Source organism: Saccoglossus kowalevskii, chromosome 3 (genome assembly GCF_978046115.1).
Source record: "Saccoglossus kowalevskii chromosome 3, keSacKowa6.1, whole genome shotgun sequence".
Classification (NCBI taxonomy): domain Eukaryota; kingdom Metazoa; phylum Hemichordata; class Enteropneusta; family Harrimaniidae; genus Saccoglossus; species Saccoglossus kowalevskii.
The window spans coordinates 38,996,496-39,011,165 of NC_140643.1; the positions used below are offsets into that span (position 1 = coordinate 38,996,496).

The window sequence follows — 14,670 nt, forward strand, 5'->3', positions numbered from 1 at the left end:
AAAATGAAAATACTGATTGTTTGACAGATTTGCCGTCTGTGAAACGAAATTGACCATGGCATTTTGTACCCAAAAAACTCTGTCTGGGAATGTTCTAAAATGTTAGTATTCGTAACTAGGTTATTGTTTGGGTATTTTACTGTTGGGTTACGAATAACATAACTAGTTTCTTCTAGTAACCGTGGTTACATATACATGTAGTTGGTAATTTCTAATTATGATTGTTTTAAAAAAAACATTCTGTTAGCATTTTGGTGTATTGAGTTCCAATGTAGAGGAATACATGTATACGATGTGTATCTTTATTACAAAACCTTTTTTATTTTATAATAGTGGGCTTCTCTCTAATATTTGGGGTCCGGGAAGTGGAATATCGAGTTAAAACAATCCCTGTTACTACCTGAAGTAATCGTTGGACAAAATAGATATTATTACAATGTATTGCATGTTTTTATTTTGACCTACACAGTAGTGACTTTCTGAATTACACTATTACTGGATGTAATTGTGTTTCCGGGAATTCTCAAAAGCGATTCTTCTTTTTCTTGTGTATCCATCCCTAATTTTTTTCTTCGACATCTCTTGTAAATGATTTGCATAAAGATGAGCAGTCCTGTCAGAATCAGTATGATGCCAGCCAATAAAAATGACATATTGTAGTTGGAGGTTGCATCATAAATCCAACCTGAAACAAACACAATAATACCATAGGAAGAATTGATTCTCACACATGATTTGAAACTTAATTGCTTTATGCAGTAAAATTAATAAATTCAAATCATAAAGATTACCATCAGTCAACATGCATGAACAAGTTAATTCTTGATAATTGGTTCACATCCAATCTCAAATAATATTTTGCACATAACATGGCATTTTTTTCAAATTTGGGTAGTGTATACACTCAAGAAAATTCCATCCTGGAATAACCCTGAGTGACTCAAGATAATAGATTAATCCCTTATATTAACCTCCCAGTTACTTAGATTATTGATTCTTACCTGCTAGAACAGGTCCAAGCAAGTTTCCTAAACCAAGCAGCGACAAAAACCATCCAAATGCTGTGGGAAATGTTTCATTCGGCAGGCAGGCCTTCATACACACAGCACCATTCAGTGGAATAGCTATACCACTTAAAAAACCATAGGATACAGATAGACATGCATATACTATGTAGTTGCCATTGGCAATCAGTAACAGCAACACAACTGTCCCAGCAGCACACCAAGCCCCTGCTACAACAAACATTGGAGAAAAGTGTCCCAAATCAACAAACCATCCATGAGTGGCTCTTCCTCCTAATGCACCAATCCCCAAGATTGTCATTAAAAATGCTGCATCCAGTTTTGGAATTCCGTAAGATGCAGCATTTGATATGAGATGAGCCATAACTGCTAAATGTCCGAGTGCACTCAAAAAAGCAGTAATGCAGAGAATGTTGAACCAAGAATCGGTGAACAAATACAATCCAAATTTAACAACAATTTTTGTTCTTAGCTTCTTGGGATTTCTGTTACCAATATTTTTTCTTTCTGTGGCATCAGACTCATCACATCTGTTTTGGTGAACCTGGCATTGTTTGTAATTTGTCTCCGTTAGTGTACCTTCTTTCTCTTTTTTAACTTTTGATTCGATCACACATGTTTCATCCATTATTGGTGCATTATTCATTGTATCCAATGTTTCACTTGAATCATGTTTTGGTGGTGGCCTCATTAACATTCCACTTACAATTGAATGCATATTGATTCCAGACATCACAATCATTGCACCCCTCCACCCATATTTATTGATCAGCACTTGATATAATGGCGGTAAGGCCATAATACCAACAGCACCCCCAGCATAGGCAATCCCATTAGCTAATGCATGACGTCTGTAAAAATACTTTCCAACAATTATAATACTCTGTCCGTATAAAAAAGCAAATCCAATCCCTGAAATAAATTGTTACAATATGTAAATGTGGTTATGAAATGTACATTTTTTTGTATTTTGTTCACAATGACTGAGTGGTAGCCAAATCACAGATTTGATCTCGTCATCCAGATTTTCTCTGACATGTATACATCTCACATCGTTTTATTAATTGATTTGAAATGGAATTTTGACGCCAAATATTGACAGGAAGTCACTGTATTAGTTTAGACAGAGTACTTCCTCCAGTTTACAGTTATTTAACATATTTAGACTAACTGCTTGAATGTAATGCTACTATACTATTTTATAAGAAAACATACAAGGGTTAAGTAATTTAATGAAATATATATTTTAAGGAGTCTTGTTTAGTGAACTGTGGTAGGATAAATATTTGCAACCCAATCATTAATGGATTTGTGTCCATGTAAATCACTCTCTATGAAAATCACCCTTCATGAAAGCAACCATGAAAACCACCCTCAAGTAAAATCACTCACCATGGAAACCACTCATGGTGAATTATTTTGGTAATAAATAAAACGTCTTACCTACAACCATACCATAACTTATAATTAATAAGTTAACACTATTGGCAAATGAACATATAAATATACCAATACTGGACACTATTCCACCAAAAATAACCAATGGTCTTGTACCAACATTTAAACTGTTAATCAAAGGAGCTACGATAAAATCAACAACAAAAAATTACATTATTAGCAAGTTTTACTGAAAATCACTTTAATAGAACATACAAATACAACAGTTTACAGGGTGACATATGAACCACCTATCTGTTAGTTGGTGTTTACAGATGTCTCATATGACTAACAGATAAAAAGCAGGTCGGAGATTAATGTCTGCAGCATTTGTTAATACAAAATGGCCACCAGTCAACTATTTAAGTCTGGTATGCAAAAAAGCGACATACATCAAGATTTAATAATGCCCCTGCTTTCAAGGGTCATGTACAAGTCCAGAAGTTATTGTTTGAGGTAAATAGGTCAACTCAATCTTTGTACACTGTCCAATATGTGTTTTTTAAACCCAAGATTAGAAAGTTCCAAAAATGACTGGTGTGGGCAATTATAACAAATAATACTATGTGTCATATCTTTTCAACATGAAGAATATAATAATTTTTCAGTTTGTGCTTTATAATTATTAGGCTTAATGTTGTGCATTATGAAAAACATGCACATAGCAGTTTGAGCTAAAGTTTTTTTATTTATTTCACCAGAATGACCATATTTACAGAACTTAAAAAAAAATACAATGGTTATTCTGACTTGCTGTGGACCATGGAAATAGTCCTTATGTATTCCCGATATGTATAATTCTTACCTGGGCACAGCATCATTGCGGAGAGAATTGCTTGAATTGTTGCAGTTTTCCCAGCTCCTTTTCCAAAACACTCCATAAACTGCACAAGGAATACACCCATACCTATTTGACATCCTAGAACCAAGGCTAATAAAATGTGACTTGCAAAAACCACCACCCAGCCGTACAAACCACCATCATCTTTATTAACACGACTCATTGAGTCTTGCTTCACCAGACATTTAAACGATTGAACTTTGATTGATAGGCAAAACAACTGGGTAATAAACAAGTACTGCTAGTCTCAGTGACCTATTAACTTCATTTCACAGTGACTGGATGTTTGTTAAGGTTGACCATTTATTAATGGGTAAAATACTGCTGTTTTCAGTGACTGGTTGTTTAATAAGGTTCACAATTTATCAACTTTTAAGGAATTGTGTATTTGCAGTAGATGGATGTTTATTAAGATTTATAATTTATTAATTTGGAAAGGTATTTTATATTCTCAGTTATTGGATGCTTAATGAGATTCATAATTAATTTAGTAAAGTATATACTCAGTGACTGGATGTTTAATAAGGTTCACAATTTATTAGTGAAGTACTACATATTCTCAGTGATTTAATGATGTTAAAGGGCATGTGTTCAAATTTCATGTAAACAATGTATTTTACATGTCAATGTGAGTCCAACAATGTAACAGCCCATCTATGTACCAAGTTTCATGAAATGTGATTAGAACCCAAAAATTATGAATTATTATCATGATGCTAATTAGGGAATTAATATTAAAAGGTTTTAAGCCCAAACTAATCAGGTTTGTACATTGTCATAGAGCATCTATGTACCAACTTTGATTGAAATGGAATAAATAATATTTTAGATATCAGTGTGAAAGCTTAAAATTGGTTAATTATGAAAATTAGATAATTAATATGTACAGATTTTAACCCAAGAAACTAATCAGGTCTGTCTATTGTCCTAGAGCTTATATGTACCAAGTTTCATTGAAATGTAATGATTAGTACTTGAGATATCAGTGTGAATGTTTCAATTATGGAAATTAGGTGATTATTATGCATATTTACCAAAAACTAATTAGATCTCTGCATAGTCCTGGAGGATCTATGTACCAATTTTCATTTAAATGTGATGATTATTACTTGAGATATCAGTAGAAAAGCTGAAAAATAACTAATTATGCAAATTAGGTAATTAATATGCAGAAATATTTACCCAAAACTAATCTGGTCTCTGCATATCCTAGAGGATCTATGTACCAAGTTTCATTGAAATGTTATGATTATGAAATTAACTAATGATGCAAATTAGGTGATTAATATGCACAAATATTTACCCAAAAACAGGTCTCAGCATAGTCCTTGAATATCTATGTACCAAGTCTCATTGAAATGTAATGATTACTACTTAAAATATCAAAAGCTGAAAATTAATTAATTTGCAAATTAGGTAATTAATATGTACTGATATTAACCTAAAAAGTATAAGACCTGTGCAGTGTCCTATGACATCCAGGTACCAAGTTCCATTGAAAAGTGATCATTAGTAGTTGTGATATTAGTGGAAAAGGTGAAAAATTACTAATTAATATGCAAATTAGGTAATTAATATGCACAGATTTGTATCCAAAATTAATAAAATCTGTGCATTAGTTACAAGCATCTATGCACAAAAACCGATGTATGGTACGTCGCAAGCACACACAAATACAGGATTCAAAAACTGACATTGTTTAAATGAACTACCAAATAAATATGCACTCAAAATGAATTTGAATTGGATTAAAAATGTTGGAAAAAATCTAAATGAAATTGAAAATTATCTATATAACATTCATAATTTTGGATTATTTTAAATAGAATTAGGTAGAAGACTGAAGTAAATCCAAAACTGAACTTGAAGGCTGTGCAAATGATGCCACAAAAGTATTGACGATGAAAAACATTTTATATTAGATTGAGTCAAGTATTTCAATAATAAAAGAAAACAACTACTTGAAGACTGCCTATTCCATATGAAATATTTAGAAAAGAAGCAATTTTCATAAAAATTATGATGAATAATTTAGAAAGAATGTATACTAGAAAGGTACAATCTATAGATAATGCCAGAGAACAGGTGAAACAACACATACAGCATAACAATAGCTAAGAGTAAAACAAAAACTGTATTTGTTCTATCAGAAACAATAGAAATACATACAAACAAAATTTTGTAAATATCACTTATTTTGACCATTAAAGTGACAATAGCTGTAACTATCATTTTTTTCTCTCTAATTAATAATTTAAAAACATTTCCTGTGTCAATTTTTAAAGTAGAAAATATGACTGTAAGCTTTTTAAAGTGATACATATAAAATAACTGTGCCAAGGTTCCATGGTTGGTCTTTTACTAATTTTTTATGCACACTCATCTTTATAGTGAATTCATTGGAAAGAATATGTTAAAAAGATTTAATGCTGAAATGAATTTAAAGTGTCAATATAAATGTCATGTAAATTAGTTGAATACCATTGATAACAAACAGTATATATTGACTTGTTGAGCACTGGGTCAAGAGGTCAGATACTTATTGTATCTCAGGAGAGGGTGTTGACATGAAAACCAAACGTACTGTTCTCTGCATGCCATATCTAATGTTGGATCTCAGGTGACGTGCTGCTACATTTAAACCATGTATGTATGTTATGATTTGTTGTAATGTAATATACTGGTAGCACTTTGAATTTACCGGTAGTGTACAATTTGTGTTGGGTATATTTATAAAATATCTGTTGTGTTTGGGATTAAACCAGGTGAAAATCTGTGTTTTAGTAGGTTTATCACGCCTCATTTGTAACAAATTAAGGGCTTGATCATCCATACAGGAGTATAGTGACCACTGAATGACCATTGTGACCTAGCTTAGAGAACTGAGACTGACAAATGCCAACCTTTTTGTTAATTTTAAAAAGTCAGAGTGATAAAGCCTAGGTCACTTATTTGGGTTACATGATTGGTTCAGCCCAAGTGTCAAGAGGTAAGTTTAAGTGATTGAAGTGTTGTGTATATATTTGTTCAGACCATCAGTTGTGACCCAGTGTGGAAAACTTTCAGGCAAAGGTGCTGGTTTTGGTTAAGGTTTCTCCCACCTTAATTGTAAGAATTATTAGTTTCTTGAGAATGAAGTTGCAGCAGTATAAGTAGTAAACTCTAATCTAATGGATCTAAACCCTTCTACAGTTCACCAGCAGTATTTTTATTGTATATTTCACAATTAAAGGAAAACATTTGAAAATTTCTTCCAAATATGGTCATGCTGATAAAATCTTTTTGTTTTCATAGTCTTAAAATGGAGGAGCAGACATCCAACCAGTTCCAACAAGATTTTGAGTTTTTATTTAAAGTGAAAGCCATAGTAATGGAAGAAGTGAGAAAACTTAGGACGGACCCAGAAACAATTAAACAATTTGAAAAATATAACACCAATGGAATGTTCATGAAGATGGATAGAAATAAGGAGATACGAGTAGTTTTTCCACAGAGTTTAGAAGCAACAACTGCACGGCTTGGCACTAATGCTGGGAAATCAGAACGCATGATGTTTGTGGGCTTTGTTGGTTTTGCAAGACCTGTTGAAGAGATTGGCCAAAAATTGATTGATAATGTTTGGGGGAATGACACTGAGCTGATGGGAGCACTGAAAACACACCCTGATATTCTCTGTTATTCTTCCGCTCAAACAGGATTTGGTAAAAACTGGGGTAACTTTGTTGTGTTTGCGTCAATGGATGCATTGGAACACTGGAAAAAATGTGATGCTCATTATCAGTCAGTGAGGTAGGTATTCAATATTAATTAATTGGACCATGCATATTCAATTTCATATTTAATTTGATATTTTCACGGTACGGATTCAGTTTACAGAGATAGCTATTGACTCTACAATGGAAAGTGAGAATAAATCCCATTGTGTCCCAATGTGCTGTTCTGTGCACGTAAAAAAAACCCAATGATTTGAATTCATATAAATAGTTGTGTAGTGTATTGTGTGAATGTGCCAAATTTTAGTCATTGACACTTCATTTCTCATATTATCACCTAATATAAGTTACAATTGAAATTATAGCGACTATAATTCCAAACCACCTGTTTTTGAATATTGATACAAGAACTGGTCTCAAACCACCTGTTTCTAAATATTGATACAAGAACTGGTCCCAAACCACCTGTTTCTGAATATTGATACAAAAACTGGTCCCAAACCATCTGTTTCTGTATATTGATACAAGAACTGGTCCCAAACCACCTGTTTCTGAATATTGATACAAGAACTGGTCCCAAACCACCTGTTTCTGTATATTGATACAAGAACTGGTCCCAAACCACCTGTTTCTGAATATTGATACAAGAACTGGTCCCAAACCATCTGTTTCTGAATATTGATACAAGAACTGGTCCTAAACCACCCATTTCTGTATATTGATACAAGAACTGGTCCCCAAACCACCCGTTTCTGTATATTGATACAAGAACTGGTCCTAAACCACCCATTTCTGTATATTGATACAAGAACTGGTCCCAAATCATCTGTTTCTGTTTATTGATACAAGAACTGGTCCTAAACCATCTGTTTCTGTATATTGATCCAAGAACTGGTCCCAAACCACCTGTTTCTGTATATTGATACAAGAAATGGTCCTAAACCATCTGTTTCTGTATATTGATACAAGAACTGGTCCCAAACCACCTGTTTCTGTGTATTGATGCAAGAACTGGTCCCAAACTGCCTGTTTCTGTATATTGATACAAGAACTGGTCCCAAACCACCTGTTTCTGTATATTGATACAAGAACTGGTCCCAAATCACCTGTTTCTGTATATTTATACAAGTACTGGTCCCAAACCACCTATTTCTGTATATTGATACAAGAACTGGTCCCAAACCACCTGTTTCTGTATATTGATACAAGAACTGGTCCCAAACAACCTGTTTCTGTATATTGATACAAGAACTGGTCCCAAACCACCTATTTCTGTATAGATACAAGAACTGGTCCCAAACCACCCGTTTCTGTATATTGATACAAGAACTGGTCCCAAACCACCAGTTTCTGTATATTGATACAAGAACTGGTTCCAAACCACCTGTTTCTGTATATTGATACAAGAACTGGTCCCAAACCACCTGTTTCTGTATATTGATACAAGAACTGGTCCCAAATCACCTGTTTCTGTATATTTATACAAGAACTGGTCCCAAACCACCTATTTCTGTATATTGATACAAGAACTGGTCCCAAACCACCTGTTTCTGTATATTGATACAAGAACTGGTCCCAAACCACCTGTTTCTGTATATTGATACAAGAACTGGTCCCAAACCACCTATTTCTGTATATTGATACAAGAACTGGTTCCAAACCACCCGTTTCTGTATATTGATACAAGAACTGGTCCCAAACAACCTGTTTCTGTATATTGATACAAGAACTGGTCCCAAACCACCTGTTTCTGTATATTGATACAAGAACTGGTCCCAAATCACCTGTTTCTGTATATTTATACAAGAACTGGTCCCAAACCACCTATTTCTGTATATTGATACAAGAACTGGTCCCAAACCACCTGTTTCTGTATATTGATACAAGAACTGGTCCCAAACCACCTGTTTCTGTATATTGATACAAGAACTGGTCCCAAACCACCTATTTCTGTATATTGATACAAGAACTGGTTCCAAACCACCCGTTTCTGTATATTGATACAAGAACTGGTCCCAAACAACCTGTTTCTGTATATTGATACAAGAACTGGTCCCAAACCACCTGTTTCTGTATATTGATACAAGAACTGGTCCCAAACCACCTGTTTCTGTATATTGATACAAGAACTGGTCCCAAACCATCTGTTTCTGTATATTGATACAAGAACTGGTCCCAAACCATCTGTTTCTGTATATTGATACAAGAACTGGTCCCAAACCATCTGTTTCTGTATATTGGTACAAGAACTGGTCCCAAGCTACCCGTTTCTGTATATTGATACAAGAACTGACCCAAACCACCTGTTTCTGTATATTGATACAAGAACTGGTCCCAAACCACCTGTTTCTGTATATTGATACAAGAACTGGTCCCAAACCACCTGTTTCTGTATATTGATACATAATATTCTCATTCACACTCAGTTTGTTAGATTGACATAATTGTTAAGCCAGTAATCCAAATCTCTTAACAATTCCATATCTTTTTTTACTTAATGTATTACAAATTCTTTCTCCTCCAGGGATTTATCACCTTATTATTATACTAAAGTAAGGATACATAGAGGTGTTCTGCCTGCTGGTCTACCATCATCATCATTCGTTCTCACTCGTACACTGTTTATTGACTATACAAAGTATCCATCAGATGGTACAATGGACCGATATGTCAAGCACTGGAAGAAAGAAGGCTACACATGTTCTGCAATCAGTACACTTGTCACTGTAGAGTAGATTATCATTTCAATGAAGTGTGTAAAAACAATCATTTTCAAATTCATGTATTTTTTGGACGGGGCTACATCACAAAACGATCTATGTTACTAAAATGCACACCACTGTAAACATGTATAATTTCTATGGACTCTGCAGAAGCTGCTGTGGAAACATCAGTTGAAGAGGAAGCACTTTAACATAATTCTGAGAAACCAAATTTATATATGTTGAACATGTAGCACTTGTAAAGGTGATCTTGTTACCTTGTTCAAGGGAGTCGCAACAACTATCCCCAAGTACAGTTTTCTGAGAGTTTTCAGCCTTTGTTTTCACCGTGATGGTTGTCTGGACATCCACCTCTAGTTGCTGACATTTTAGTCAGGTTTCATGTAATAGCGCCCTCAATGTTAACACACATTATTATACCTTAAGCCACCAGAGGGCACACTCACATTTAACTTCAAAGGTTCCCATGCAGAACATTCAAGCGCCAATGAAGCATTTATTGTATAGGATTCTCGCATTTGTATTTTCACATTGATGTAATGATTTAAGAAATTACAGAATTATTAAAATTAGCTACACAAGTGAATATATTTTACAACTGATTGTTTCATAGAATGTATACACATTTGGAATGTTTCCACAGTATTTGTCAGTTAAATAAAATATGCTACTTAACGCATTTCCAGATCAGATGGGCTGACTGGTATGGAGAAGTTGACAGAATCCATTTTATAGCAAAACAATTTAAAATAAACACAAATATAAAGATGACATTATAAATAACTATATATAGTACAGAAATATTACAATTTTATTTTTGAGTAACCTGTGCATAAAAAAACTAAAGTGTACTTTTCATTTAAGGGATTGACCATAAGAAACTGTCTCTAAGGGTGGCAGAATTGTGAAAAAAATATTCTGCATGCTCAAAAATATTTCACATATATAAACACAAATTTACAGAAAAATCATCATGAAAACAATTCTTTTTCTGCCATGACCCCTTCCAAAGTTTCTTATAGTCCACCCAAACTGTACTCAGAATAAATGAACACTTGCACAAGATGAATGTGCAATACAAAACAAATTTGGATTCATTAACAGGTATTTTAAGGATCAACACTACTGGGGCTTTCTCATGCTACTCTAAGTGTTACATATTTGTTCGGCAAAACAAGGAATTATCCTAGTTTCCAAAGTTGTACAAAGTAATAACATTTGTATAGATTCCTCACTTTGCTAAAACATAGTATAACTATTAAATAAATATAGGAATCAGAATGGATTCAAACAATGCTCTTGCTTTTTTTTTGCAAGGCAAAAGTAAGAATAAAAGTCCACAAACAATGCAATACTATATTTGAACAAAATTTGGCTGGAATATTGTCTTTTTGAATGATTATGTGCGTGCTGCGGTTTGTGCATTATGCCTAGGATGTTTATATTCAAAACCATTTTATGGGTTTGCTTAAAAAAGAAGGCATGATAATAAAACCCCAGTTTCAAAGAAATTTGTATTAAAGCTGCAATGTAAACAGAAAGACTGGTAAGTTGTGTAGCTGTAATAAAATTAATAGGACGGAGAAACATGCCCAAATTATTAATGTATGCTATACTACTGAATGAACAATTTTCACAAATTTTTTGTTATGGACACAAATGAATTAATCTGTTACAAAGACAGGAATTAATTATGTACATCCACCAGGAGTATATATCATTGAGACATGCTACCTGACATGCTGTATAGACTCAGTATTATTTGATAGGCGGCAGAGTATTATTCTTCTTACTTGGTATAGGCATAGATGGTTCACTATGTGATTTATTCATTGCAAAGTCCGACTGAGGCGTAGCTTTTAATGGTAAAGCAGTATAAGTTGCAGCATGTGCTATCACAGCTTTTCTTTGATTGTTCTCATCACCACCACCACCAATTGACTGGCTGTCAATGCTAGCTGTCTCAGAAAGGGTATTATCAGAAATTCTCTGGCAAAGATCTTTTAAATAAGAGTGTAAAAACTGAATGAATGAATTGTTTTTATCGGTGACAGCCTGCCCACTCACAGCAGCAAGAATCCTATTCAATATTGGTAATTCTAACTCCTTGGACAGAGGTTGTAGTTTGGCCACGGTTTTCATTATGCATTCTAAAGTCTGCCTTTCATGCTGTATAGGAATATAAAGAGATTCAGACAACTGGTTAGTGAACATGGCAACCACACGCAAAACCCATCACAAATCAGCTAAGTTCTCACACTTTATAAACCTCTTATAAATTTTAGGAATTCAAAGTTGAATAACATTACAAAGTTCATGGAATCACAACAATTTATAAAAACAACAATTTAATAATTTGGCCAGTGATTGAAGCAACCCAAAATGAATCCCCAGCATCGTCATTACAATCAGTGAACAAAGCATGAGGGTTACCAGGGTAAATGTCTTGAAAATATTTTCATACAAACAATTCATGACTTCATGAAATTCACTGTATGTGGAAAAACTATGAAGATGGGAAGCCGTTATTTTAAAAGTACAGTGTGATAGTAGAAACTATTAAGATCACTGAGCAGCGTGAACCATAATGCAAACTATACGTGTATTACATGTATATATCTGTTACTTACTCTCTCCAATAATTTAAGCCCAGATCTAGGGTCATCAACATGATCTATTAGGTTATGAATGCACTGTACACTCAGCATTGGTTCCTATAATAAATAGAGTCAAATGTTAATGTGAAATTTTATACAATCATATACATTGTAATTTCTGTTTTATTAGCATTTCAACTATAAAATACACCCTCTATGGTGAAAAGTTGGCATTTTATGGTGGACACATCACCATTTTTTATTAGCATTTCAACTATACAGTACTAGTCCACCCTCTATGGTGAAAAGTTGACATTTTGGGGTAGACACATCACCATTTTTATTAGCATTTAAACCATAAAATACACCCTCTATGGTGAAAAGTTGACATTTTGGGGTAGACACATCACCATTTTTATTAGCATTTAAACTATAAAATACACCCTCTATGGTGAAAAGCTGACATTTTGGGGTAGACACATCACCATTTTTATTAGCATTTAAACCATAAAATACACCCTCTATGGTGAAAAGTTGACATTTTGGGGTAGACACATCACCATTTTTATGAGCATTTAAACCATAAAATACACCCTCTATGGTGAAAAGCTGACATTTTGGGGTGGACACATCACTATTTTTATCAGCATGTCAACTACCACCCTCTATTATGAAAAGCTGACATTTTGGGGTGGACACATCACCATTTTTATTAGCATTTCAACTATAAAATACACCCTCTATGGTGAAAAGCTGACATTTTGGGGTGGACTCATCACTATTTTTATCAGCATTTCAACTACCACCCTCTATTTGGAAAAGCTGACATTTTGGGGTAGACACATCACCATTTTTATTAGCATTTAAACTATAAAATACACCCTCTATGGTGAAAAGCTGACATTTTGGGGTAGACAAATCACCATTTTTATTAGCATTTAAACCATAAAATACACCCTCTATGGTGAAAAGTTGACATTTTGGGGTAGACACATCACCATTTTTATGAGCATTTAAACCATAAAATACACCCTCTATGGTGAAAAGCTGACATTTTGGGGTGGACACATCACTATTTTTATCAGCATTTCAACTACCACCCTCTATTATGAAAAGCTGACATTTTGGGGTGGACACATCACCATTTTTATTAGCATTTCAACTATAAAATACACCCTCTATGGTGAAAAGCTGACATTTTGGGGTGGACACATCACTATTTTTATCAGCATTTCAACTACCACCCTCTATTAGGAAAAGCTGACATTTTGGGGTGGACACATCACCATTTTTATTAGCATTTAAACTATAAAATACACCCTCTATGGTGAAAAGCTGACATTTTGGGGTAGACACATCACCATTTTTATTAGCATTTAAACCATAAAATACACCCTCTATGGTGAAAAGTTGACATTTTGGGGTAGACACATCACCATTTTTATTAGCATTTAAACCATAAAATACACCCTCTATGGTGAAAAGTTGACATTTTGGGGTAGACACATCACCATTTTTGTTAGCATTTCAACTATAAAATACACCCTCTATGGTGAAAAGCTGACATTTTGGGGTGGACACATCACTATTTTTATCAGCATTTCAACTACCACCCTCTATTATGAAAAGCTGACATTTTGGGGTCGACACATCACCATTTTTATTAGCATTTTAACTATAAAATACACCCTCTATTGTGAAAAGCTGACATTTTGTTGTGGAACTATTAGGACAGACGAAATCGTGTTTGCGTGGAATTTAGTGACTGGCAGAAATCTTTTCCGAAGGTTGTAGTTGTGTGGACCAAACGCAAAGGTTGCAGTCTGCTGTTGTCATTGTGTTGAACAAAACCGTGGTTGAACCTAGCTGCAGTTCTGTAGCCCACTTGGTTTCGCATTAACACCACGACGAACTAAATAACCAACAACGAAACTGCAGCTAGTTTCAACCACGGTTCCATCCTTTGCGAGTTACCCTATTTTACCGAACTGCAATTAGGTCGGGTCGTAACAGCTGTTTTTTTTTCATTATTTTGGCCTTAAGTTTCTATCTTTCTACTGTCGATGGGTCCCGAAACTATTCCATCAATTATTTCAAGGGCGATGGTCTGAAATTGGTTGATTTCAAGACAAAAACCGCGAAAAACTATAGCAAAATCCCCAGGTTTGCCACCATCTTGAATACTTGGTGTGTATGTACCTTGTGTTGACATCTTCTAGATTTGTTCATTCCATGGCCATATCTTTAGTTCTCTAATTTTGGCAAATATTTTTGTCATTTTTGGTTAAAAATGGAATTTCAACTAACCACTATTTCTAATGCTTTGGACAGGTG

The 14,670-nt window shown here is 34.2% G+C and overlaps 3 protein-coding genes across 5 annotated transcripts in view; 1 reads left to right on the plus strand and 2 right to left on the minus strand.

Moving 5' to 3' along the window:
- Positions 1-280: 280 nt before the first annotated feature.
- LOC102803504 (monocarboxylate transporter 13-like) lies at positions 281-3,481 on the minus strand. 2 transcript variants are annotated; one of them, XM_006820220.3, is made up of 4 exons: positions 3,268-3,481; positions 2,469-2,606; positions 1,002-1,937; positions 281-685 (listed from the first exon to the last, which is right to left on the minus strand). In XM_006820220.3, exons 1-4 carry the CDS (start codon positions 3,464-3,466, stop codon positions 462-464), a joined length of 1,497 nt encoding a protein of 498 aa, XP_006820283.2. In that variant the 5' UTR covers positions 3,467-3,481; the 3' UTR covers positions 281-461. The 2 variants fall into 2 exon arrangements, with proteins under 2 accessions (XP_006820283.2, XP_085352721.1); XM_085496595.1 differs by lacking the exon at positions 2,469-2,606 and having other exon boundaries at positions 3,370-3,481.
- A 2,399-nt stretch (positions 3,482-5,880) lies between these two features.
- On the plus strand, positions 5,881-10,337 carry LOC144357837 (uncharacterized). Its single transcript, XM_085497181.1, has 3 exons — positions 5,881-5,949; positions 6,598-7,092; positions 9,541-10,337. Exons 2-3 carry the CDS (start codon positions 6,605-6,607, stop codon positions 9,749-9,751), a joined length of 699 nt encoding a protein of 232 aa, XP_085353307.1. The 5' UTR covers positions 5,881-5,949; positions 6,598-6,604; the 3' UTR covers positions 9,752-10,337.
- LOC102804596 (protein tyrosine phosphatase domain-containing protein 1-like) overlaps positions 10,182-14,670 on the minus strand; it is a 41,384-nt gene continuing 36,895 nt past the window's right edge. For both annotated transcript variants that reach the window (XM_085497180.1, XM_078011859.2), the window contains 2 exons: positions 12,370-12,453; positions 10,182-11,908 (listed from right to left, as the gene is read on the minus strand). In XM_085497180.1, coding sequence (XP_085353306.1) covers positions 11,498-11,908; positions 12,370-12,453 — 495 coding nt within the window. In that variant the 3' untranslated portion in view covers positions 10,182-11,497. The remainder of the gene's footprint in view (positions 11,909-12,369; positions 12,454-14,670) is intronic.

Coding starts and splice junctions, on each gene's coding strand:
- LOC102803504 (XM_006820220.3), bottom strand. CDS start 3,466: ATGAGTCGTGTTAATAAAGATGATGGTGGTTTGTACGGCTGGGTGGTG. Junction 1,938..2,468: donor AAGTTATGGTATGGTTGTAG/GTAAGACGTTTT, acceptor AATTTATTTCAG/GGATTGGATTTGCTTTTTTA. Junction 686..1,001: donor GCTTGGACCTGTTCTAGCAG/GTAAGAATCAAT, acceptor TGTTTGTTTCAG/GTTGGATTTATGATGCAACC.
- LOC144357837 (XM_085497181.1), top strand. CDS start 6,605: ATGGAGGAGCAGACATCCAACCAGTTCCAACAAGATTTTGAGTTTTTA. Junction 7,093..9,540: donor GCTCATTATCAGTCAGTGAG/GTAGGTATTCAA, acceptor TTTCTCCTCCAG/GGATTTATCACCTTATTATT.